The sequence below is a fragment of the Neolamprologus multifasciatus genome, chromosome 3 (genome assembly GCF_963576455.1).
Source record: "Neolamprologus multifasciatus chromosome 3, fNeoMul1.2, whole genome shotgun sequence".
Lineage (NCBI taxonomy): Eukaryota > Metazoa > Chordata > Actinopteri > Cichliformes > Cichlidae > Neolamprologus > Neolamprologus multifasciatus.
In genome coordinates this window covers 44,575,675-44,600,338 of record NC_140441.1, presented here as the reverse complement: position 1 = coordinate 44,600,338, position 24,664 = coordinate 44,575,675, and the positions used below count along the sequence as shown (strand labels likewise).

Below are 24,664 nucleotides of genomic sequence, written 5' to 3'. Positions count from 1 at the left end.
AAGTAATATAAACACAGATTAGACACACTGTAAACAAATCCCAGGTCGCCCTAACCAGGGCTTTTAATTCCTAATTCTATAAGGATTTAAAAGTAACAGTGTCAGATGAGGTAGCAACAAGTCACATCCTTGTTAGATGCATCAGCTCAGAAAACAGACAATGAAATATATTTCATTGTTCAGCTTGAATTTGTTTTTTAAAGTTTAACACACTTGAACATGACTATGTTCATTCCATTTAGCTGACAAATGACAGTGTCGGTTTGTCCCAACCTTCAGTTCAGTACAAGACTGTAAGTTGTCTTTGAGACTTCTTTTGGTATCCTGTGATCCAAACATTACTGTCAGATGTGTATTACCAACATACTGCCACTCCTAAAATGGAAATTCTACATTTTGATATTGTAGCTGTTGTTATGTATCAGGTTTACTTGTTAGGATGCCTGGGTCGTTGACCCAGGGTTTTTGAGTTTATTATATTATTTATCATTTCTAGTCTTTGGTTTCTTTGAGTTCTGTCTTATGGCTTATGTCTCTGTCTTCTCTAGTTGCTCTGTCTCCCCTGTCAGCTGTATCCCCTTGTCAAGTTCGCGTCTCTGTGTATCCTTAGTTGCTATATCCCTGTGTCCAGTCAGTGTCTGTCTGCCCTCGTCCCATGTCTCTGTTCCCTCTGTTGAAGTGCCTACATGTGAGTCTGTTGCTGTGTCCCAATTCAGGGTCTGCACGCTTGAAGTACGCATTTCAAGTGCGATTACGTCACCGCCACACGACGACGGCTGTCCCAATTCGAAGTGTACTTCAAATGCATACTCCAAATGCGCCGTCGATTTCCCCAAATATCAAGCGTGGTCCGGTGCACGCTTCGTGGTCCCATATATCCCACATATCATAGCACGGCGGTGGGTGTGGATAATTTTGCCGCATACGGCAGAAGGGAGCGGCCAAGAGTGAACTGTCAAAAGTAAGTACTGAACATGACCTCACTTATTTATGTGCGAATGTTTAATAACGAAGAACATTAAAACATTGCTGTTGGCCACATGTGGCAAAGTTATGTGACATTAGTGATGTTTGTACTTACAGCGTTAACTTGGTTTTAAAGCCTCTAAAAAAACACCCAGCACGCCCCTGCGGGCGGTTTATCCTTCAAGCTCGGGTCCTCTACCAGAGGCCTGGGAGCTTGAGGGTCCTGCGCAGTATCTTAGCTGTTCCCAGGACTGCGCTCTTCTGGACAGAGATCTCCGATGTTATTCCCGGGATCTGCTGGAGCCACTCGCCTAGCTTGGGAGTCACCGCACCTAGTGCTCCGATTACCACGGGGACCACCGTTACCTTCACCCTCCACATCCTCTCGAGCTCTTCTCTGAGCCCTTGGTATTTCTCCAGCTTCTCGTGTTCCTTCTTCCTGATATTGCTGTCATTCGGAACCGCTACATCGATCACTACGGCCGTCTTCTTCTGTTTGTCTACCACCACTATGTCCGGTTGGTTAGCCACCACCATTTTGTCCATCTGTATCTGGAAGTCCCACAGGATCTTAGCTCGGTCATTCTCCACCACCCTTGGGGGCATTTCCCATTTTGACCTCGGGACTTCCAGGTTATACTCGGCACAGATGTTCCTGTACACTATGCCGGCCACTTGGTTATGGCGTTCCATGTATGCCTTGCCTGCTAGCATCTTGCACCCTGCTGTTATGTGCTGGCTTGTCTCTGGGGCATCTTTACACAGCCTGCACCTGGGGTCTTGCCTGGTGTGATAGATCTTGTACTCAGAGCTTGTTCTTGTGCTGCCATGATTAGTGCCTCTGTGCTATCTTTCAGTCCAGCTTTGTCCAGCCACTGGTAGGATTTCTGGATATCAGCCACCTCCTCTATCTGCCGGTGGTACATACCGTGCAGGGGCCTGTCCTTCCATGATATACACGCACATATATATACACACACACACACACACACATATATATATATATATATATATATATATATATATATATATATATATATATATATATATATATATATCATAATAATCTGACAATACTATAATATTGGCCATATTATATTTACATTACAACAGTGAGGTGATTTTAGTCTCATGAACAACATTAGCTAATTGTTATTTACTAGCTAATCTTAAATGACTGTTCAGTACAGAAATGAAGCCCAACAATCATGTTTTACAGTCCCGTGGTCTCAGCCTCAGATACTCAACTAATCAAAGTGATGTCATGACAAAACATTTTTCTCCTTCATTTCTGTCACACAAAGCTGTATGTAATGTTTCTCGCGGTTAGTATCATGGTTGCTAGGCAACCTGAACAGCGCAACGAAGGGCTAGACCGTCCCATTTCACAAGCCTCTCACTACGCGTAGTGCGCGTACTTCAAGTGTGCAGACCCTAAATTGGGACACAGCCCCTGTCTTTAGTTCAGTCTGTGTTATGTTTCCTGTTTTAATTTGAAAGTCCGTGTCTCATGTATATGCATCTGGTTTTGCTTCCTTTGTCTCGTTAGGCCTGATTTGCCCCAGCTGTGTTTCCCTCCTGTTACCCATTCCCTGATTGCTCCCCCTGTGTATTTAAGCCATGTGTTTCTCTGTGTGTGTTCCGGCTGCCTGCGCATGTAAGTTTATTTGGATTTTTTGGGTTTTTGTTACGTTTTGCCAGCAATAAAAGCTGAGTTTTAAAATACACTTTTGCCTCCGAGCGTCTGCACTTTGGGTCCTCCTTACCACCACTCCTGCCTGCACACAGCCCTAACCTGACATTACTATGCTGTTAGTTTTACCCTTGAGAGCAGGGCAGACACTAGATTTAATTATTACAGGCTGAGTTAACTCTCATTACACATTTGAACTGGTCTTCTACACAGAGCATGTAACTTCTCTGCTCACACTGTTTGGCTCAATCAACTGGTCTCTGTGTAGTCTTACAATGAAAGGAAACACCAGGTCACTTGCTTGTTTTGTCCAGTAAAGTTAATTTGAAGACAACAGCTGTTCCCCCTTGTTGACAAAAAAGACAAAATGGTTGTCTCTAAATGAATATAGACTGAGCCATGTCTTCAATTTTACTAGAGACCAGGACAGTAAACCCCAATATACAGAATTCAAAACATTTTTAACAAGTTTGGTGACTTTGCTTTTAGGCTTTTTTTTTTTTCCACTCCAGGTTATACTTTTACTATAGCACAACATTTTTCCATTATTAAGGCTTTGTTTATAGCCTGCTACAGAGACATTAACAAATCCATTACAAATTCACAAAATTTGTATCCAGTGCATGAGTGCCAGTTCCTTTCAGTGACAATATTAACCATCTGAAGTCTAAGTAAACATCAGTGATGACCCAAAACCTAACCTAAAACTCAGAGTTAGCTGAGTTTTAGGGCAAATCAAGTGTTCTGCTTGCATTTCTTTTCAACTGATTGCTCAGTTGCTGATTGTTTATGGTTGAAGAAGGATGTCCTATTTCTTTGCCTTTAGAAATCCTTTACAAACTTTCTTGCTTTAGATCGTTATCCACTTGCACTATGAAGCACTGTGATCAGTTTTGCAGCCACTGGTAAAGCTCTACAGACTCCACAGTTAATCCTGCTTCTTCTGCCAGCTCTCACATTAATAAACATTAGTGACGTAGTTCCACTGGTGGCCATACATCATTCTGGTGTGAGTTATTTATTTTTTCAGAATGCTGCAGGCTCTTTCAACGTTATTTGAGACGTTATATTAATCTAATATGGCCTTCCTGTTCTTGAGCGTGAACGGTGGATTATTTTTCTTAACCATGGCAATGAGTCTGTCATCACACGCTTTATTTGTCCTGTATGGTCATTTAGACCTTTTGGTGTTGGTGAGTCTGCCAGTTCATTAAATCTTTCTAAGAATATACCAGATTGTTGGTCTGACCACTCTTAAAGTGTTTGTTATCTGTGATAGGTTTATTTGTTTTTCTGTTTTGTTTTGTTTGTTTTTTTTTTCAGCCTAGTAACAGCCTCTCTCACATGCACTTAACTCTCAGTGAAAAGCTATAAAAACATATTAACATTATAGATCAACTTCAGATGTTACTGTATGTCTGCTTCATTTGTCATGAAAGAAAAAGGAGAGTAAGAAAGTAACCTAAAGATTTCTAAAGGCAACGAAACAGCATATTCTTTAGTCAGATAAATGATTACAACCTAACAGAGCACCCACAAACAAAGGGCAACTGAGCAGTCGGGGGGAAAAGAAAGCAACTGACTGAAACTGCTTTTCAGTCATTCCAGTAACTTTTGAGTCTCTAAAAAATGTGTTGCTAAACAATTAATATAATACTTTTGTTAAACCCCTTGAACTAAAGCTGAACTAAAGCTGAGGGTCTGCACTTCAGTCACATCTTGATTGTTTGATTTAAAATCCAGTTTACAGAGGTAGAACTAACAAAACTGTCTTCAGCCAACTAATTAGGGACCTAACTATTATTTTTCAAAATGAATAACAAAAAACGTGAATGGATGAAAATTCTGTGATTGTTCTGCTGTAACGAAAACTCTACTAAACAGTTATTTTATGTAACTTATTCCAAATATTCTGGTTTTCATTCAAAAAGCTTGCATGACTAAATCTTTAGTGCCTTGTTATGTTTTAATAATAATAATATAATAATAATGGATTGCATTTATATAGCGCTTTTCGGGCCCCTCAAAGCACTTTACAATTCCACTATTCATTCACTCTCACATTCACACACTGGTGGAGGCAGCTACAGTTGTAGCCACAGCTGCCCTGGGGCAGACTGACAGAAGCGAAGCTGCCATATCGCGCCATCGACCCCTCTGGCCATCACCAGTAGGAGGTAGGTGAAGTGTCTTGCCCAAGGACACAATGACCGAGACTGTCCGAGCCGGGGCTCGAACCGGCATCCTTCCGGTTACAAGACGAACTGCTGACTCTTTGAGCCCCGGCCGTTTTAGCAGCTTTTCTATCCATGAAACTACATTACAGGGATACACTTAACAATGATCGCGAAAATAAAATTTCTCTTTTATTCTAGCATTCAAATGTGCATCTACAATGCCTCCCAAATTTGGACACTCTCTACACCCCACACACACACACACACACACACACACACACAGGCAGCCTTTCAATTATGTCAGTTCTGATCTGACCTGAGGGGATAGACAAAGAGGAGTCGGGTGGGGGTGAGGTGGCTTCCTCTTCCACAAACATTCCACTTTAATGGTCACACACATGCAGATAGGTCCAGATATATTTGGACACTGACACAAGATTTTTATTTTTATTTTTTTACCAGTTTACTGAAACATATTCCAATTATAGTTATAAAATGGGCATGGGAATAATGTGTAGACTCTTAGCTTTTATTTGAGGGTATCCACATTCAAATTGGATGAAGGATTTAGGAGTTTCAGCTCTTTAATATGTGCCACCATCTTTTTACAGGGGAAAAAATAATTGAACAAGTGACTCAAAGGCTATTTCATGGTCAGGTGTGAGCAGTTCCTTTGCCATGTTATTATCCATTAAACAGATAAAACGCTGGAGTTGATTTGATATTTGGTGTTTGCATTAAAAAGATTTTGCTTTGAACAGACAACATGCGGTCAAAGGAGCTCTCCATGCAGGTGAATGAAGCCATCCTTAAACTGCAAAAACGGGGGGAAAAAAACCATCTGAGAAACTGCTACAATAGTAGGAGTGGCAAAATCTCCAGTTTGGTACATCCTGAGAAAGAAAGAAAGCACTGTTGAACTCAGCAACACAAAATGACCTGGACTTACACGGAAGACAATTGTGCTGGATGATCGCAGAATCATTTCCATGGTGAAGAGAAATCCCTTACCAACAGCCAACCAAGTGAGCAACACTCCAGGAGATCCAAGTCTACCATAAAGAGAAAAAAATTGAAGTAATACAGAGCATTCACTCTAAGCCCAAAATCACTCGATTGAACTAAAAAAAAAAAAAAAACATCAAAAGGAGCCAGCACAGCTCTGGGAAAACATTCCTTGGACAGATGAAACCAAGATCAACATCTACCAGAATAATGGCAAGAAAGAAGTATGGGGAAGGCATGGAACAGCTCATGAGCCAAAGCATAGCACATCATCTGAAAACACAGCACAGGCAGTGTAATGACTTGGGCGTGCATGGCTGCCAGTGGCACTGGGACACTAGTGTTTATTGATGATGTGATACAGGACAGAAGCATCCAAGTCTGAGTGTTCAGAGACATACTGTTGGCTCAAATGCAGTCAAATTTATTTATTTATTATTAAATACTGAATAGAGATATAAATAAGAAAAAAGAAACATTTGACTGACTAGAGGTTATATTGTCTCTGATTGGTTGGGTGTGTGTGCTGTGCGGTTGGTGGGAGGTTGAAAGGGGGTTGGGATGGATCCCCCGTAGATGCACAACCACCATCTGCTGGTAAGATGACACCACCAATGGGGTGCAAGTGTCCAGCTGGGAGGGACACGAGAGACCAAAGAGCAGACACAGACACTGAAAGCCATTAGATTTTATCAATAAAATCTGGAGCTCCTCCAGGCATGTGATTTGCTATAATAATTGAAAAGCTAATTACTGGGAGAGTTGATTGTGTGTAGTTTAACTTTGAATTAGTAGTTTTATTACAATGCACAGGTTAAGAAAGGTCAGGGCAAATAAACAATGCATACTTTGATACGAACCTTGAGGAATTTCTGTATTTTCCCTTCATTCACACCAGTTTTAACTGATAGAGATTATCACTTTTAAACAAAATACTCAAAATCTTGGTGACTGTTTATTCCTTAGAGAAAATGCATTGATATAATTCATTATAATTTAGTATAAAAACTCTTTGTTGCTTGTTTCTCAGCTTTTTATGCATTACACTCATGCATGTGTATTTACTGTAACTTGTTATAATGCTAATTGTTCCATTGGATCTTTACATGACATATTTCAACATCTGTGACTTAAGAATCTGTCTGTAGCTTATAGTTGTGAAGTGTCTTGTAATTTCACACTATCAGTTTACTGTATAAGTTTTCAGTCTTTTAACAAGCTGAGGTCTAAAGTCACCATCTGTAGTTTTTGAAATATTTTTTTAGAATCATCTTCCAAGCGTTGGCAAAACAAAGGGTGAAAGGTTCTGAGATAGGTTTGGGGTTATCACTGATAATAACTTAAAACTCAAAAGGTTAAACAAATAGTTAAATATTTTCTCCAATAATATGCTAAGATATGCTGCAAGGTGAGTGGAAGCCTTTGTGTGGACATCTGTTTGTACTCTGATCAAACGAACCAATGCTGCAGTCACACAAGAGAAAACTACTTGGAAACCACAGTGGAAGCAAAATTAATACGAGCATGACCTTTGAGATGGTTACTTTGAAGACAGAGACCAGGCCTGTGACCACTCTCAGTTAGTTGCTGCCTTCAAAGTAACTTTGGTGTGTCAGATAACAAGAATAAAGATCAGTCTACCATCAGTTTCTAATTGAATGGGGTCAAGTTGGTGATTGCATTGCAATTAAATGATATTTAACTATGAAAAATTGGCAAATAACAATGCAAATCTACACAAAAATTCACATTAGCACCTTAAATTCAGATTCCGACCAGAATCTCGTACATTGAAATTGAGTTACTCCTCTAAAAATAGTGACATAGTTGTGTAATTAACAGCAACATAATAAAAACACTTAGCAGACTTGCTTTTATATAATCATAGCAAACCCAATTAAGTAGAGTCCTCTTTTGCAAAGGGACACGTCACAGATAAATGGTACTCTCTGGTGCAGACTCAGATGCACTGACTTAGATTTGGAATTAATTTGTATTTAATCATACACTGGGGAAATTCACTTCTTATAGCAGCTTAAGGAGCAGCAAGAAAAGGTTAATTAAAAATGTATAAGAAAAAAATTATGAATAGAAAAAATAGATAACTAAGATAACAGTGTACAAAAAAGCCAAAACCAAAACTATGTAAAAGTGAATATATACAGTAAAATACATCAATACTTTTTTTTGAATGTGTACATCATCTAATGTTAACATATTTTTGAGACTATAACACAATATACAATATATATCAGAATATGTTTAAATAACCTCCAAAAACAAATGTAATGTAAACCATATTGTGCCTGAAATTGCACTGGTATACTCATTCAAATCAACCACTCAATATTTTTTCTACTTTTAATACAACAAAATCTGAATTAATAGAAATGTTTTATTTTAACTATTTGAACCATCAGCTGCACAAAGTGTGGCAACTCGATGGTTACCATAAAGCTGTTTTAACCATGGTTGCCCAGCCCTAGTTTGAAACTTTAGTATCCTATAGTAGTTTTGCTTTTGAGACAAGTACTTTATTCACAGCACTGATGTACATATCACACACTGCAGTGTCTACAGTAAACACTGACAGACAGGGATCTGACGTCAAATGTTTTAACATTTGGTAATTATTACTTGGGTTCTCTTAAACAAAGAATATTCAATAAATGTAAATGCACCTTTCTTAGTGTGAAAGGTGGAGCCAATGCAAAAAAAAAAAGAAGCTTAAAACCTTATAGCCAGTCAAGGATGCCACATCTGGTGTCAACAAGCTGGTTGTATGCAAGTTTAAGGGAAAATAGCCCTTTGCCTCCCTTATCTATGACCTCAATAAACACATTCCTTATGGCTTTATGATCTCAGTCACAAGCTCACATGTTTTATTGAATACAATATGAAGTTTATTTTGGAAATATTACTGTCAAACAGAAGGATAAACAAAATTAGACTTTACCCATTTGATTGAAACACAGCTGAATATTTAGAGCCAGACAGTGTGTTCTACATCCAGTTTCAAAACACCACAAATATGGGACCTTACTAACCAGAGGCTGATGCCCATTGTTACAGTACAGATATAATATGTAGTCTCAAAAAAGTTGGGCTAGTTTGGTAATGTGTTCCCAGGTTGAAAAAATCTAGGGAAGTAGCAAGAATACGCTAACTAGTTAATAAAAGACAACGATTTATCTACGCAGAAGTGTGTGGAACAGTGGTCCACACGATGCTACTTTAGATGCAGAGTTAGTCTGATTGGCTGACCCATGGAAGCAAACATATAAACATCTAATGGCAAACATCAGTGACTGGAAGCAAAGCAGAATATTTCAACAATACAAATCAAACCCATATAGCAGTAGGTTACATTTGTTATTTCTTTACTTAAATTATCATTAGACTTATATATATAGACCGATTGTTGTCGTATTTACCGTCCTCCAATTTAAAAGAACCTTAAGCATTATTAATATTATATCTAATAATAATAACGGGCGATCGTGGCTCAAGAGTTGGGAGTTCGAGCCCCGGCTCGGACAGTCTCGGTCGTTGTGTCCCTGGACAAGACACTTCACCTACCGCCTACTGGTGCTGGCCAGAAGCGCGATATGGCAGTCTCTGGCAACCGCTTCTGTCAGTCTGCCCCAGGGCAGCTGTGGCTACAACTGTAGCTGCCTCCACCAGTGTGTGAATGGGTGGATGACTGGGTGTGTAAAGCGCTTTGGGGTCCCTAGGACTAGTAAAAGCGCTATACAAATACAGGCCATTTACCATTTAATAATAATAATAACAACAACAATAGTTAGTAGAAATAACTTTGTCAGGCTATAGCCTAACAATGTGGTTTCTACATAAAACAAAACAAACAAACTAAACTATAACATCTCTCATACTTGGGTTTTTCGATTGCTACCCCCTCTCTCCTCACTCCCTCGCTCACTCGTTCTCTCTCTCCAGTTCACTCAGAGTCGCTTGACCAACTAGGAAGCGCACAGTCACAGCTTTGATCCGCGCGCACCGACCTACCAACCGGCTAGCGAGGAGCTCTCTCTCGGATCCCCCTCTTTCTCTCCCGCCTTGCTCCCTCTTTATTCCTCCACATATATTCGGTACCGGGTCTTCCGCGGATAAATGTAATCGGAGCTCACAGTGGGGAGACGCTGTTGTCGCTTTTCCACCATGGAGGACTGTTGTTCCCTGGAAAACGAGAGGATGGAAGCGTGGCTGGACGACCACTTGGAGTTCACCCATTCCTACTTTGTCAGAAAGGCGTCAAGGTAAAAATAAGAAAAACAAATAGTGGAGAGGTCAGTGTACGTTCAGCCGGGTGTATGTGACTTTCCAGGGTTTTTCTCTGCAAATAAACTATTTTATGTGCAGCCGCGCAGGCAATCAGATTCCCTTTGTTAGTTCTGACTGTTTCCATTGTAGGTGTCACTTTACCTCGCTGTTTATTCAGGAAGACTGTAAAACCTGCACTGATCGTATCTTGACAGCAATCATCGTGTGCAGTGGAGGTGAGCCTGCTCAGGTGCGCTACCTGCAGTGTTTTGGATGTCACAGAGCTGCTGTGCTGTGGCGAGCGCCTTTCAGTCTACGACTTTATTTCGTTTCACCGTCCACTTCACAATCGCTAACACCTCTGAGAGTTAGACTGAGCCCTTTAATCATTAACTTTTACTGCTGCCAGTGATTCTGTTTAATTCTCATAGCTTGCTGTTCAATTGGTAGTGATAATTACACTTACCTTCCATATAAAAGAAAGCACTTCATTTCTGTTGTAGCGTTCAGTTTTTAAGCCTCAGTGAGTGTGGTTTGGAGCAAATTAGCCTTTCAATTTGTTCGGCAAACACAGAATCCAAAGCAGTCTTTCTGGAACTGTAGCGGCTGTGTAAGACTTTTTTACAGCATGCATACCTGGGAATTTCATCAGTTTGGCTGCACTTCATCAGGGCACTTTATGTCTGTGTTTGCTTTAGTGACATTTATTCACTACCACCAAGATAATGTCACTCAGTGTTTTTTCATCTGTCACAACATCCCAAGTCCATCTTGAAATATTTTCCATTGTCAGAGGACATTTTTTTTCTCTCCCTCCTGCGTTTTTTGACCACATTACTAAAGCAAAAAAGTTGATTGGCTTGGAGCAAGAGGTTTGCACACATCAGCCATTCTGCAGTTCTGGTTGAGAGGCATTTCTTAGAGAGGTATTGATTCAGCCACACATCCCCTGGATACATTAGGGTCAGCCCTGTGGGGAGTCAGGCAGCTCAATGGGAGATCGAGGAGGAGAAGAGGACCTCTGAGAAACTGCACATAACGAGCACTTTGTCTCCTACAAAGTTTTACTTGCTTGGATATGCCCAAGACCACGGACAATTTCACAGCCAGCACTTTTTATCACCTTCTCAAGGTCCTGACCTTCCGTTCAGCTGAACAGAGCTTTGGTGACAGGCATAGAAACAGAATGAGTCACATGACCTTCGGCGTGTTTGAAAACTGGACCTGAAGTGGAGTGCATGCTCGAAATGTGTGTGGGTTGATTAGACAATGTGTTGGCTGATTAGAGAGATTCTCCATAATCACATTCAATTTAATGTTTCTGTTTACACACTAGCATACACTCTGTCTAATACACACACTCATATTTGATTTGTCCCAGTAAATGTCATCATTAGAGGCATCCAGTGGTTATCTCACACACAAACACACATAAACACATAGCCTTGATAAAAGTATTCTGGCTACTGCTGCATTTACATTCATTCAATTTACATTGTTATCACTGTTTATTCTTATTTAATATCATATAATAATTTCATCTTCTAAGCATGTAAAGAGCACCCTGCTTGCTCAACATTTCATCTCTTTCCCACTCTCACTTGTACATTTATTTCTAAATCTTTTTGCAAGCTTTCTCTTATTAAATTTAAAGGCTAACTCTGAATACTTTCAAGTATTTGAGATTCATTTTGAAGGTGGTCTGGCTGTATATGAACACAATTTCAGCTGTTTGTGTCCTGAGCCACAGTGAGAGACAGCCTGCTTTTAGTTATTTCTTTTGCATAAAGTTTCTGGTTAATTTTATAACAAGAAATATTGCAGGTTGTATAACTTACTGTATGCTGTTTGTTAGTGTACTTGGAAATAATTGCCAGGTCAGCGTGGGTAGTCTTCTCAGATTTATAGGCTCAGATGGGGTTTTGCAAAAGTAGAGCCATGGAGGACTTTGGAATTCAGTGTTTTATCATTGCATTTAAACATCTGTAAACTCCTGACACTTTTATGTCGAGGTGTCTGCTGATACTGAGTTGATGTTGATGTGTGATGTAGTAAATGCAGAGAATAGAATTGAATTTCATAAATCTTCCAGCAGTCATTGAGACGCCGTCCAGTTTTCTTGAGTCAGGATTAGATTGCATCCTTAGAAGTAGAATTAAGAACCAACAGCTTGTTTCCCCAGCAAATTATTGACTCTTTTCTGTCCCACGTGCCCTCATGAATGTTGGTCAGCAAAACTTCCATTCTCCCTAAAGGATAGCATCAGTTTCAGACTTAAAATGCAAGAAGGAATAGTTTTCGTGAGTTATTACATTGAATGAAGAGAAGCTGAAGACTCATGTTTGTTTGTACATAATCAACAATTCTTTTCTAAATGTGTAGCTGTGTAACTTTGGTCATTTTTGCACTGTTTTCCTTCATTTGAGTTGGATTTCAGTTAGTTGATGTAAACAGGTTTTATGGAACCGTTGTAATTTATGTTCAGTCAATGCTGATCCTGTTCTTTTGGTGTGGAAGCTCTGTGATCCTCATCTCAACTAAGTCCTTTTGAAGTTGAAGCTTGTGAGCTTTGATTAGGTACAAAGAAGAGATTTTTATTAGATTAAAGTGTGTATAATGTGATCATCTGGTTAAATTTTAATGTTCTTCTTCTTTCCACTACACGGGCATTGAAATCATTTCATGATGAAAAAAAATTTCTAATTCAGCCTGTAATGAGATGCCTAACAAATGATTTGAATTCGTATTGTTCTCCATTTTTATTCTAATTGCAGAATAAATTTTGGCAAACTGTTCTTGATTAATGTCTGTTTTTGTTTTGATGCAGTAGCAGACAAGAATTTGTGCAGGAGTTTGGCTTTGATTAGCAACACAGCACTAATCACAGTCTACCTGTCAATCAATTTGCCATGTGCATTTACTCAAAAAGGCTTCATATATAATATAGTATATCTGCAGGTAATCTAACCCTATGAGCCAAAACAGTATGTCTACTCACAGTTGAAGCAAATTAGACTGATTACCTCCTAACAATAGATCTAACAATGGAGCACATTAAGGTTTGAGATATATGTGTGGGTAAGTAAGACAGTTCTTCTGGTCAATATGTGTACTTGTGCAGACAAGGCTTATGTGGTCTAAAGCTGTTTTGGTATCATGCCAAGTACCAACAGCCTTTTAGTCGTGGGTGGTCATAATGTTTTGGAGATTTTCTAAAAACTTCTGACGGACATTTTCTTTTTAATTTTGACAGGGAGATGGTGAATGCCTGGTTTGCTGAACGCATCCATTCCTTTCAGCCATCTGTGTCCAAAGAAAGTCCTTCACAGCAGCGAGCCCACCAGTCCACCACTGACCTTGGCCCTTCCTGTGCCTCCACCATCCTCCCACCTAGCCTCAGCCACTTGGACAACCGCTGTCCTTCCCCAGCTACAGTCTCCAGCCCGGCCCCTGGCACCCCAACTCGCAAAATCTCAGCGTCAGAGTTTGACCGCCCACTCAGACCCATTGTGGTTAAAGACTCAGAGGGATCTCTGACATTTTTGAGTGACGCTGACCGTGAAATTGTCCCTGTGAGGGGCTTGGTGATGGGTGAGGGTGGTATTGGTGGGGGAGGTGGAAATGGAGGTGGTGGTGGTCTTGAGGGTGACCGCTGTGCCAGGCTGCTGGAGCTGGTGAAGGATGTATCGAGTCATCTGGATGTGACAGCGCTCTGCCATAAGATCTTCCTCCACATCAATGAGCTGATTGCTGCAGACCGCTACTCACTGTTTCTGGTACGTCAGGAAAGAAAGCTACAGTTGCAACTGATTTAACTGTTGCAGAGCACAAAAAGAAGATACGCTTCTTTATATGCTCACTAGTACGTTACAAGAAGCGTATTACATTGCCACCCTCGTTTTATTTAACAGTTTATGTAGAACAACGTAAATCTCCTGTCACTAAGCCTGTCACTGTGCTCCCTAACAAAAAGTTACATGTATGCATGAATGTTATTTCATTTCATAAGTTTATCATTAGCGGTAAGCTTAAAGCAGTAGTTACACATTTTAAAATTTGATTCTGAGCAGTGTTTTTCAGAGTTGGATGGAGCTTTAATACAAGTATCAGGTGCTTGTGTTGCAAGCTAGAAGTGATTAGCATGCTTAGCTAAGTTAATTACCCTCTGGCTCTAGCTCTGCACGCAATTGTTGTTCTTGTCTCATCTTGGAAAGAAAGGAAGGGACTATAGCGCATGGTCATCTGGTAAAAACAAAAGCAGGCTGTGGTTTATTTCATATTTCACAATTATTGTGGTGCTGTCTTAACACTGTGATAAAAAAAGAGTGTAGCAATATTACTTTGCTATAAATGCTATGTTGTAAATGCTAAAAATTCCTCATCATTTTTGTTTTTTATGATTTAGTCTTTTGGAATAAAAAATTTAACTGTAAATATAAGATGCTAACAGTCACCAAAACTGGAACATGCAAAAAAAACCCAACATAATTATTTGTGTTTTTGTCATATGTACAGTATTAGCTTATAACTTCTATTTCAGTCATTAGTTTTATTTCAGTTGTGTTGCTACTTTTTGTTTTTGGTCTCAGGTGGGTGAGGATAGCTCAAACAGGAAGTTCTTGGTCAGCCGGCTGTTTGATGTGGCAGAAGGAACCACACTGGAAGAATCTTCCAGTAACTCTATCCGACTGGAGTGGAACAAAGGGATTGTGGGACACGTAGCTTCTACGGGACAACCACTCAATATCAAGAATGCTTACGAGGTGAGCACTTTTAAGTCTTCTTTAAAAACAGATCTTTAGCAGCATCAGTTAAAGTATCTTACATGAGCTGATTTGCCGTGTGTATGTGGGTGTTCAAAAACAGACTTACGTATGCTTTACTTTAGTTTGATCATTCTTGCTGATAGCTGATAGAGCTCAGTGGATATGAGAGAAACCAAAGAAGGGTGAGTAGGTCAAAGTGCTCCTCTCGAGTTTCAGCTCTTACCACACATGCGTATGTATGGACGTAATACAAACTAGCAATTAAATTTTTGGGAGGCTTGCAGTGCCTGTTGGCTTTGGTCCTGTAATAAAACATACATTGGTTGTGTTTTTTCATATCACTCTGTATAGCCACATGGCAAAAACAGCTGCTGACAACAACCAAACAAATAAAAAAGAAATACATACAGTCAGAAAAAATATTTAAATCCCTGCTGATTTTGTAAGTTTGGCCACTAACAAAGAAATGATCAGTCCATAATTCCAATGGTAGGTTTGTCTGAACAGCGAGAGACAGAACAATAACCAAAAAATCCAGAAAAAAGTTAATAATTTGCATTTTCATGCAGGAAATAAGTATTTCATCCCTTTGAAAAAAGTGCTTTAGTACTTGGTCGCAAAACCGAAGGTCAAACGTGTCTTGTAGTTGGCCACAAATTTTGCACACATCTCAGGGAGGATTTTGTCGCATTCCTCTTTGCAGATCCTATCCTTGTCATTATTGTTTTGTGGCTGATGTTTGGCAACTTGAAGGTTCAAGCTGTGGGATTAAGGTATGGAGACTGACTAGGCCACTCCAAGACCTTAATATGCTTCTTCTTGAGCCAATCCTTTGTTTCTTTGGCCGTTTGTTTTGGATCATTGTCATGCTGGAATACCCACTCAGACCCATTTTCGATGCCCTGGTCGAGGGAAGGATGTTCTCACCCAAGATTTGACGGTACATGGCCCCAGTCATCCTCTCTGCGATGTGGTGCAGTTGTCCTGTCCCGTTGGCAGAAAAACACTCCCAAAGCATAATGTTTCCACCTCCATGTTTGACGGTGGGGACAGTGTTCTTGGAATCATAGGCAGTTTTCCTTCTTCTCCTCCAAACATGAGTTGAGTTGATGCCAAATAACTCGATTGCAGTCTCATCTGACCACAACACTTTCACCCAGTCCTCCTCTGAATCATTGAGATGTTCAGTGGGAAATCTCAAACAGGCCTGTACATGGGCTTTCTTGAGCAGGGGGACCTTGTGGGCACTGCAGGATTTCAGTCCTTCACGGTATAGTGTGTTACCAACTGTTTTCTTGGTAACTAGCGGCTTGGTCCCGCCTGCCTTGAGACAATTGACAAGTTCTGGGCTGGTTCCACACTGTTCTCATTGTCATTGAAACTCCACGGGGTGAGATCTTGTGTGGAGCTCCGGATTGAGGGAGTTATTTTATGGTTCTTCAATTTGCCAATGTTCGCACCAGCTGATGCCACCTTCTCACCCAGCTGCTTGGCAATGGTCTTGTAGCTCATTCCAGCCTTATGTAGGTCCACAATCTTGTCCCTGACATCCTTAGAAAGCTCTTTGGTCTTGGGCATGGTGAACAGCGGTCTTTTCTACAGGTAACTAGTTGAGAAGGCTCCCAGTGTCAGCTTGTGACCTGTATAAAATACACCTAGGATCCAGAAATCTTGCTCCCTAATAGGAGATCAAATACTTATTTCATTCATCAAAATGCAAATTAATTTATAACGTAATTTATCACTGTTCAAATAAACCTACCATTGAAATTATAGACTGATCATTTCTTTGTTAGTGGGAAAACTTACAAAATCAGCTGGCAGTTCAAATATTTTTTCCCTTACTGTATAATTAGTCTTCTGATTTTTTGCAAGCTTTATGTAAAGCTTTATGTAATGTAACACAAAGCAATCAGTGACAGGTACTAATAGCATCAGTGTTTAATGAGCATTTATTTACAGATATGAATGACAGCACATTCATTTCTGCACAGTGACCCCAAACTGCCACTGCATTAAAAATTGTTTTGCAAAATATATTTACAAACAGAAATCAGGCACCATGTTGTTAAAATATAACAACATTATATAGAGCATATTTATAAAAATATAAATAACATTTCTTTTAAACAAAAGCTCATTTTGTATAAATGCTGTGTAGATGCTGTGTAAACCAGAAAACATGAATGCCATGTGGAGGTGCTGGATTGTTGAATTCTTGCCAATAGAACCTTAATGTGTTTTGGCACATGAATAATTAGATGCCTGTTTCTACTGTCATGCATAAGCTGCTCTTCTTTTTTGCACCTGTGCACAGATAAAAGGCAAATTAGAGGCCTGATTACAGCTATATAGGACAAAAACATCCATGTTCTACAGGACAAATCCCGAGTGGAGAACAGGGGAAGCAAGTACCTGACTGTTAGCATGCTGCTGTTATGCTTGTACTGCATTGGCAGCGTGTTTGGTTCGTTGTCATACTGAAAAATGAGCATGTTGCTAATCACATACTTTCCAGATTGCAATCATAATTTGATCAATTTTGACAAGATGCCCAACACCACTCGCTGAAATTTAGCTATGAGTAGATGCATCTGAAGGGCCAAATGCATCTCCCTGTTTTTGTTTCTCTGTATTTTTTGATTCTGTCAATCTGCTGTAAATACTATACGCCACACACCATGATAAGACATGCTAAGTTTTCAGCTAATAGTTCTTTGATAATAATGTTGTTGGGGTAAAAATGCAGTTTCATGCCTGTCAAACTGTTTTATCTTTGTAATTTTTCAAAGATTCAGCTAAAGAAATTGGAATAAATGTGTTATGTGTTTTTGTGACAGGCTTAATTAATAGTCTCTGTTAAGTGTCTCAATAAATATAGAACCATTCCTCTGAAAATAGTCCGGTACAAGGACTAGAGTAAAAAAAAAAAAAAATCCACCAATGCCCAAATAAACCCTTTGAAAGACCTTCCAAAAGCCTGGAATACTGCTGCCCAAGACCACTTTAAAAATTACAAAATGGTCTGGTAGCCTTGAAGCAAAATAAAGAAATGAAGGGAAGCTCGAGACTTTTTGCATGACACTGTAAATCAAAACATGCACAGCAGCAAATAAGATGGACTGGTGTGGTGTGATTCTGTGTGTGCAAAAAAGATTTCCTGCTGGGTACCATCCTCCTTTGATAACACTGTCATCTGGTTGCCTGCCAACCACAAGATGATGATTATGGAGCTGGAAGAGAAAGAGAGAGAGAGGAACAGATCAAGAATGACTTATGGGATGTGCGTGTGTGTGTGGGTGTACCTGCTAAGTGTGCACTTGGGGGTTCAAGTGTTTTTGAGTGTGTCTGTGTGTGAATCAGAATCAGAGTTCTTTATCCCAGAAGAAATTATAATTGTGTATAATTAATGCCTGCATGGATTTGTATCATGAAATGTAAAAAAAAGAAAAGTGCACATATGAGATTTTTTTTCCAGGTCAGATTTAATTTGTGCTTCTATGGCTGACCTTATTTGCTTTATAGTTCCTCTTATTTGTGTTCAAATATAATAATGGTAATGTTTGCGTATGCATCGCCTCCCTGCCACAACTGCAGCTGTGTTGGTAAATGCAGTGTGTTAGTCTGACACTCAGTGTAGATGTGGCAAGCTGTGTGTGTGTGTGAACACACATGCCTGTGTGCTGCTGCAGAACCTCGTACTGCTTCCAGGAAGTCTATCGACATCATCTGAGGGACTCCCCAACCCTCTGATTGGATCTTTAACTTCCCATTAGTCTGCACAGGATTACATTGATTTCAGCAGCACAGGCCAAAACAGCTCCACCTCTGTCCGTTTATATTAATACAGCTCTCTGTGGACTGGACTAAATAATGTGTTTTTGAAATAGCCTGGACCAAACCAATTTACAAAGGAGCTTGTGTGTGTGTGTGTGTGTGTGTGTGTTAGTGCTGTGTGCTGGATTGCCGAATTAAACTGGGAGCACCTTTTCAGGAATGGAACCAAATGTTTGCCAAAGTGCTGTGTCTCACTGAATGGCCTTTCACTGTGTAGAAAACGAGTCATATAATTTATACTGAAATTAAGGATTTCTGAGAAAATTAAAGCAACAGATTGAGTTTTGAGGTGATAATTCTTTCAAAAAAAACCTACTGAACAGCTCGAACACATGCTGACAAAAAGCAATACAACCTGTAATACTATTTAATTCAATTTTTTTAACTTTTATTTATTGTTTTATTTATATAGCACTAATTCACAACAGTCACCTCTAGGTGCTTTATATTGTAAGGTAAAGCCTACAATGTTATAGAGAAAGCAGCAGAAATTTAACGAATTCTTCCATATTAGTATCCCCCTCTTAACACAAAGAGATCCCTGGTAAAAATCAGTTGAAGGGAGGAGCAGCGGTGAAGTGAAGAGAGATGAGAAAAAAGGAGCGTATACAGAGATAAGGACTAAACACAAACTATGGGAGAGAAAAGGCAAAAGTTGAGGGCATGCAGTAGTTGTATATAAAACACATGGGTAGTAAAAAGAGGCGAGGTAGAAGAAGGGTAAAAGAAATCCTAAAAATAGAGGTGTTTGTTAGAACCCAAACTGGGAGGGTCCTGATATCTGACAGCTCTGCCTCCCATTCAGTGTTGCCAACTTAGCGACTTTGTCGCTATATTTAGCGAGTTTTCAGACCCCCTTAGCGACTTTTTTTCTAAAAAGCGACTAGCGACAAATCTGGCGACTTCTTCTAGTATTATTGGAGACTTATTTATGATGACTTTTTGACGTGAAAACGCATATCGCTCTTACTCTCAACAAGCAGCGGTGCTGCCGTGGGCGCCTCGCCCGTGCCAAAGCGCTCACGGGCGGAGGATAGTCCTCCCCCAGCTGCTATCAGGGCAGGAGACGTTCACACCTGTGCGTCCAAACGGCAAATGAATTGCGCATGAGCGAAGCCTCTGCTCCAGCACTGACTGTAATGCAGTCAGTTCTTCCTTTACTGTTTTGTGGATCACAACGTTTAAAACTACTTATAAACACACACTCTCACACACAAATTAACTCCACCAGAGTGCCAATTTCGGGTCACTTTTGCCGGTCCACACCCGGATAAAGGAGCAGGGCTGGAATTGTGACATTAAAAAACAATAATTGCTAAAAGAAATTTAATTTGTAGTTCTAAATAAATTCTAACTGCATTTAGGACGTTTTTACTCACTTTATGTCTCTTCCACGATGTTATTTCTCTCTCCAACAACGTAGGTTACAATTACATTAGCATGACAAATTATGCAAATTAGGTGATGACGTCATTTGGCGACTTCTAGCGACTTTTAGGACAGCCAATAGCGATTTTCCTTACTGAGGAGTTGGCAACACTGCTCCCATTCTACCTTTAGAGAATGCAGTCTGAGACCAAAGTGCTCTGGCGCTCCCTATCCGGTTGTTAAGTGATGACGTGACGAATCCTACTTCCGGGCCTAAAGTAGTCTGCGTTTAATATGGCTTTTGTGTTGTTAACATGTTTAATGTTTTGTATTTTCTTCTATTTAATCTCAAAAAGCTCCTAAAACAGTCAGTGATCACTGTTGACCTCCCTCGGCTTTTATTACCGCTAATCATTTATTTAAGCTCAGTTTTTAATACTGCAGCCCATGCAGCAGTATATGAATGACTAACCTCGTATTGTGGATGGATTATCTCAGTTGTTCTCCTGGTTGAAGTTTGGTCCTTTTACAGCATCGTGCCATGCGATTACATTTGCTCCTGACCACCGAGAACACTCACGTTAACTTTTATCGAGTGGAAAAAAAGTTAGCTTGTTTATATTATGCTAATATAGCTGTGTCGCTAGCGGTCATGTAGCACATCATTATATACCAGCTAGCCAAACTTCAGTAACCCTACAAACGTCACTGCTGTTTAGTTTTCTGTCTTCATTTATGTTGGAAGTGATAACAGAGCTGTACGTTTGAATTTGTTTCCAAAACCCTGCAGTCAGGACATGCTATATTGTATTTAGATAAAAGCTAGCGAGCTAACTTCCTGCTAACTTCTAACTCCGTTAAATGTCATAAATTCAGTTTTCATGGATGCCTGGATGTTAAACTCAATTGTTACACCTGGTAGAGCAGAACGCTGATCATTTTATTAAAGATGAAAGACTTTAGGCAGTTTTTCCAACTCTCAGTAATGCCATAGTGATCGTTTGATATATGGACCTGCAGCAGAGTTTAGGCCCAGACACGGCTAGTGACGTCAGACTTAACAACCGGATTATACTTTGTATTGCACATGAAGCTACTACAGATTGTACATTGTTTGCATGATGCACTGTGTGCCTGTATTGTTTTCATAGTATTAACACACGGCGGTGTGTACACCACTGAGGGCTGAGCCAGTCATATAATCCATTACTTGCTGCGTTAAGAGTGTAACTGTGAAGTCAGTGTAGGACTCCTCTTGTATGCATGTTTTTGTCAACACACAAACACACAAATCTCTTGGGTCTAGAGAATCATAGAAATGGACACAGAAGCCCGGTGTTTAAAGGTCAGCTGGTGGGTGGCAGAGCTGCAAACAGGGGAATAGTTCTCTAAACAAAAACATGTCTCCATCCGCCGGTCCTAGTATGCTCTTGTTAGCCTCTTTGTCACTGATCCCAAACAATAAGAGTACTAATGCACGTGAGGTGTTTGTTTTGGAGAAAAGCGAGGCATTTGTTTGCATAATGATTGTAGCTGCAGGTGTTCAGCTACTACAGAGTATCTGCTTCTTTATGCAAATTGGACACCCAATTGTGGTGAGTACAGGTCACTGAACTGGTTGTTCAACAGATGGGAGTGCCTCACGCTTGTTTGTTGTATAGCTTGTACTTTGATACACTACAAAAACACAAAAAGCTGAGCATTCAGAGATGTTTGAAGCATAAAGCTTTTGGCTCACAGGGTTAGGCTCACAATATTGCTTTTGCATTTTCATTCAAAAGCTACAGCACAAAAAACCACAACAGTGTCTATTGAAAGCTAATATAAGTATCAAAATGTTTGATAGCAGCTCTTTGAAAAGGGTTATATGCATGTTCTTGTTCCCCCAGGACCCCAGGTTTAACGCTGAGGTCGACCATATCACAGGTTACAAAACCCAAAGTATCCTTTGTCTGCCTATCAAGAACCACAGAGACGAGGTGAGATGCCATGACCAATATGATTTGTTATGGTTTGTTTTAAACCTTACTTTACATAGATAAGATGTTTAAATTCTAGTGGAGCTTCTTGTCCAGTATGTGCTGGCTATTACAGCAATCAAATCTGAGATCTCGAATTATCTGCTTGAGAAAGCGTTTCTTTTTTGACAGCCTTTTCTTTTTTTTTCTCCAGGGTACTAGCAATAAGACTCTCCACACATAGCTTAGCAGTTTGGCAGAGTTTACTGTACTTATTCTTTTAAAAGGCACATTCTTTTATTCTTTTTAATTCTTTTTAATTCTTTTAGAGAAGCCCCATACTGGGCATGCATCTGGACGATGATTGAGCAAGCATCAAGAGATCTTTGAGAGAAGCTAAAGATAATTCATGCATTATGACATGACTGACTGATTTGCAGTTGTGTGAGCCTCTGCAGCCATTAAAACATTACATAGATTTGTGCCCCCATTCTCCATTTAAAAAGAACCTTGATATGTCTTATCCAAACCAAACTTTCAGTTTTCCTGTTAGTATAACTTTTAATAACATTAATTAGCAGATAATTTAAATGTAATATGAATGAAGTATGCTCACATCAGTGCACATTCAGACTGATGATGTTTCCCTTCTTATTGCAATACTAGTTTAATATGTTGTTTTGCTAAGATTTGCTGGTTTTCACTCAACATTTTCATTTAATTTATCGCAGGTAGTTGGAGTGGCTCAGGCTATAAACAAGAAATGCGGGGACGGTGGAGCCTTCACTGAGCAGGATGAAAAGGTTACATCATAGTTCCACCTAAAATAACACTTTTTTCAATTTAAAAACATTTGAATTTTCAGCGAGACATCATCAAAGTGTGTTACTTTGTACTTGTGTGGGACAATATGACTTATATCTGTTAAAATATAGCTGCGGATCAGATTTTAAGAAGCCATCCTTTAATAAAATCCTTCTTTCTCCATATTTCCCTGCTCATGTCATCCTCTCTTTGCTCTCTAATTTGCTAATTTATCTTTTTGCGTACATTTTTCCCTTTATTTTTCCTCTCTTTCTGGTACTCAGATGTTGCTCTGTTTCTTTCCAACAGGACTTCTCAGCTTATTTGGCGTTTTCAGGCATCGTACTACACAACGCACAGCTGTACGAGACGTCGCAGCTGGAAAACAGACGCAATCAGGTGGGTGCAAATGTGTTTTTCTGAAGGTTAGCGTGAACATACAGTCGTGCTCAGATCCATAAATGATGTTTATGTGTGTGTATGTGTTTGTAGGTGTTGCTGGACCTGGCCAGTCTGATCTTTGAGGAGCAGCAGTGTCTGGAGGTTTTACTGAGAAAGATTGCAGGAACCATCCTGTCCTTCATGCAGGCCCAGGCTTGTACCGTCTTCATCGCTGACGAGGATGCAATGGTCAGCACACACATACTCACACACATGCTCGCAACATGCTAATGTTTCTGTACTTGGTGTGCAAAATCTATTTTCAAAGAATGCAAACTGAGGTGATATGATTTACTGGCTAAATGGATGTTTGATTTGTATGATAATGGTTGTTTGAATGCAGCGCATTAAGAGCTCAGGGCAGGAAGATTTTGATTTGATGTCATTTAAAGTGAGGTTACAAAAAAGCAGCACCTCAATGAGTTCATGTGTTTCATTAGAAGACATGATTGATGTCTTGTAGACAGGTCATATATAATATGTGTAAATTATTTTAGTTGGTTACATTTTTTATTATAACTGGACATTTTGTGTGTGATAGATTCTGGCAAATATATTGGCTGTGCGTGTCTGACAAAGAAGAAATATCAGATGATATATTGGAATATTGGATTTTTTAATTGGTTTTAAAAATCCTATTGTAGTTAGACTTTAAAACTTGAGCTATTGGTTTGAGTGATTTGAATCTTTCTAGTGTCAGTTACTAGATCACAGAGATTTCAAAAAAGAAGAGATAGCAAAACTGCCACATAAAGTGGCATAGTGTTTAATGATAGATTTATCAACATGTAAAACTTGCTGCTTTCTGACTTTTTTTTGCTCTTGCCTTCTGGATTTATGTGTAGTTCAAATAGACATACATTGAACTGATGCTGCAGAATGCCTTCTTATGATATAAACTTAGTGCAATAAAAAGTGTGTTTCATGGTAATTAGAAAACAATTTAGTACATGTCCCATATTTACTGTCAGAGAGAAAATACAATCTGATAAGGCAGGAAAAATTTCCTGAATGATTTACTGGCACAAAGAAAGACCAAGTGAACATTTCTTAGTGACACTCTGTGCAAACATTAAACTACAGTACACAGCCTCCAGAGAATAAAGTCAAAATTAAAAAATGACAAATGCACCAAACAGGAAAGTGAAGCGATTTGGAGGAAGAATACACTTACAGTATAGTGAGATATTAAATAAATAATAAGCTTTACTATCAAGTACAAACACATTGTAAACTTACCTTGTTGTTTGCTATATTCCTTAAAATAACGGGACATTTTCAGTTCTGCTTTGTGTCTAACTGTAGATGACAAAACAAGTTAAGGTTATAAAACAAGGATTTACAACAGCAAAGTGTGATTCTATTTAG

General features: G+C 39.5%; 1 protein-coding gene and 1 long non-coding RNA gene across 6 annotated transcripts in view; one reads left to right on the top strand and one right to left on the bottom strand.

Annotated features, from left to right (window-relative positions):
• LOC146523349 (uncharacterized) overlaps positions 1-20,272 on the bottom strand; it is a 51,371-nt gene extending 31,099 nt beyond the window's left edge. Inside the window, exon 1 of the long non-coding RNA XR_014870528.1 lies at positions 19,512-20,272. This is a non-coding gene — a long non-coding RNA (uncharacterized LOC146523349). The remainder of the gene's footprint in view (positions 1-19,511) is intronic.
• pde5ab (phosphodiesterase 5A, cGMP-specific, b) overlaps positions 1-24,664 on the top strand; it is a 105,510-nt gene that overhangs the window by 26,589 nt on the left and 54,257 nt on the right. For 3 of the 5 annotated variants that reach the window (XM_085139738.1, XM_085139756.1, XM_085139747.1), the window contains exons 2-7: positions 13,376-13,898; positions 14,712-14,885; positions 21,983-22,072; positions 22,783-22,854; positions 23,165-23,254; positions 23,348-23,485. In XM_085139738.1, the coding sequence (XP_084995864.1) occupies positions 13,376-13,898; positions 14,712-14,885; positions 21,983-22,072; positions 22,783-22,854; positions 23,165-23,254; positions 23,348-23,485 (1,087 nt within the window). Of the gene's footprint in view, positions 1-9,656; positions 10,119-13,375; positions 13,899-14,711; positions 14,886-21,982; positions 22,073-22,782; positions 22,855-23,164; positions 23,255-23,347; positions 23,486-24,664 lie in introns of those variants that run through there. The other 2 variants (XM_085139722.1, XM_085139730.1) reach the window with 2 other exon arrangements.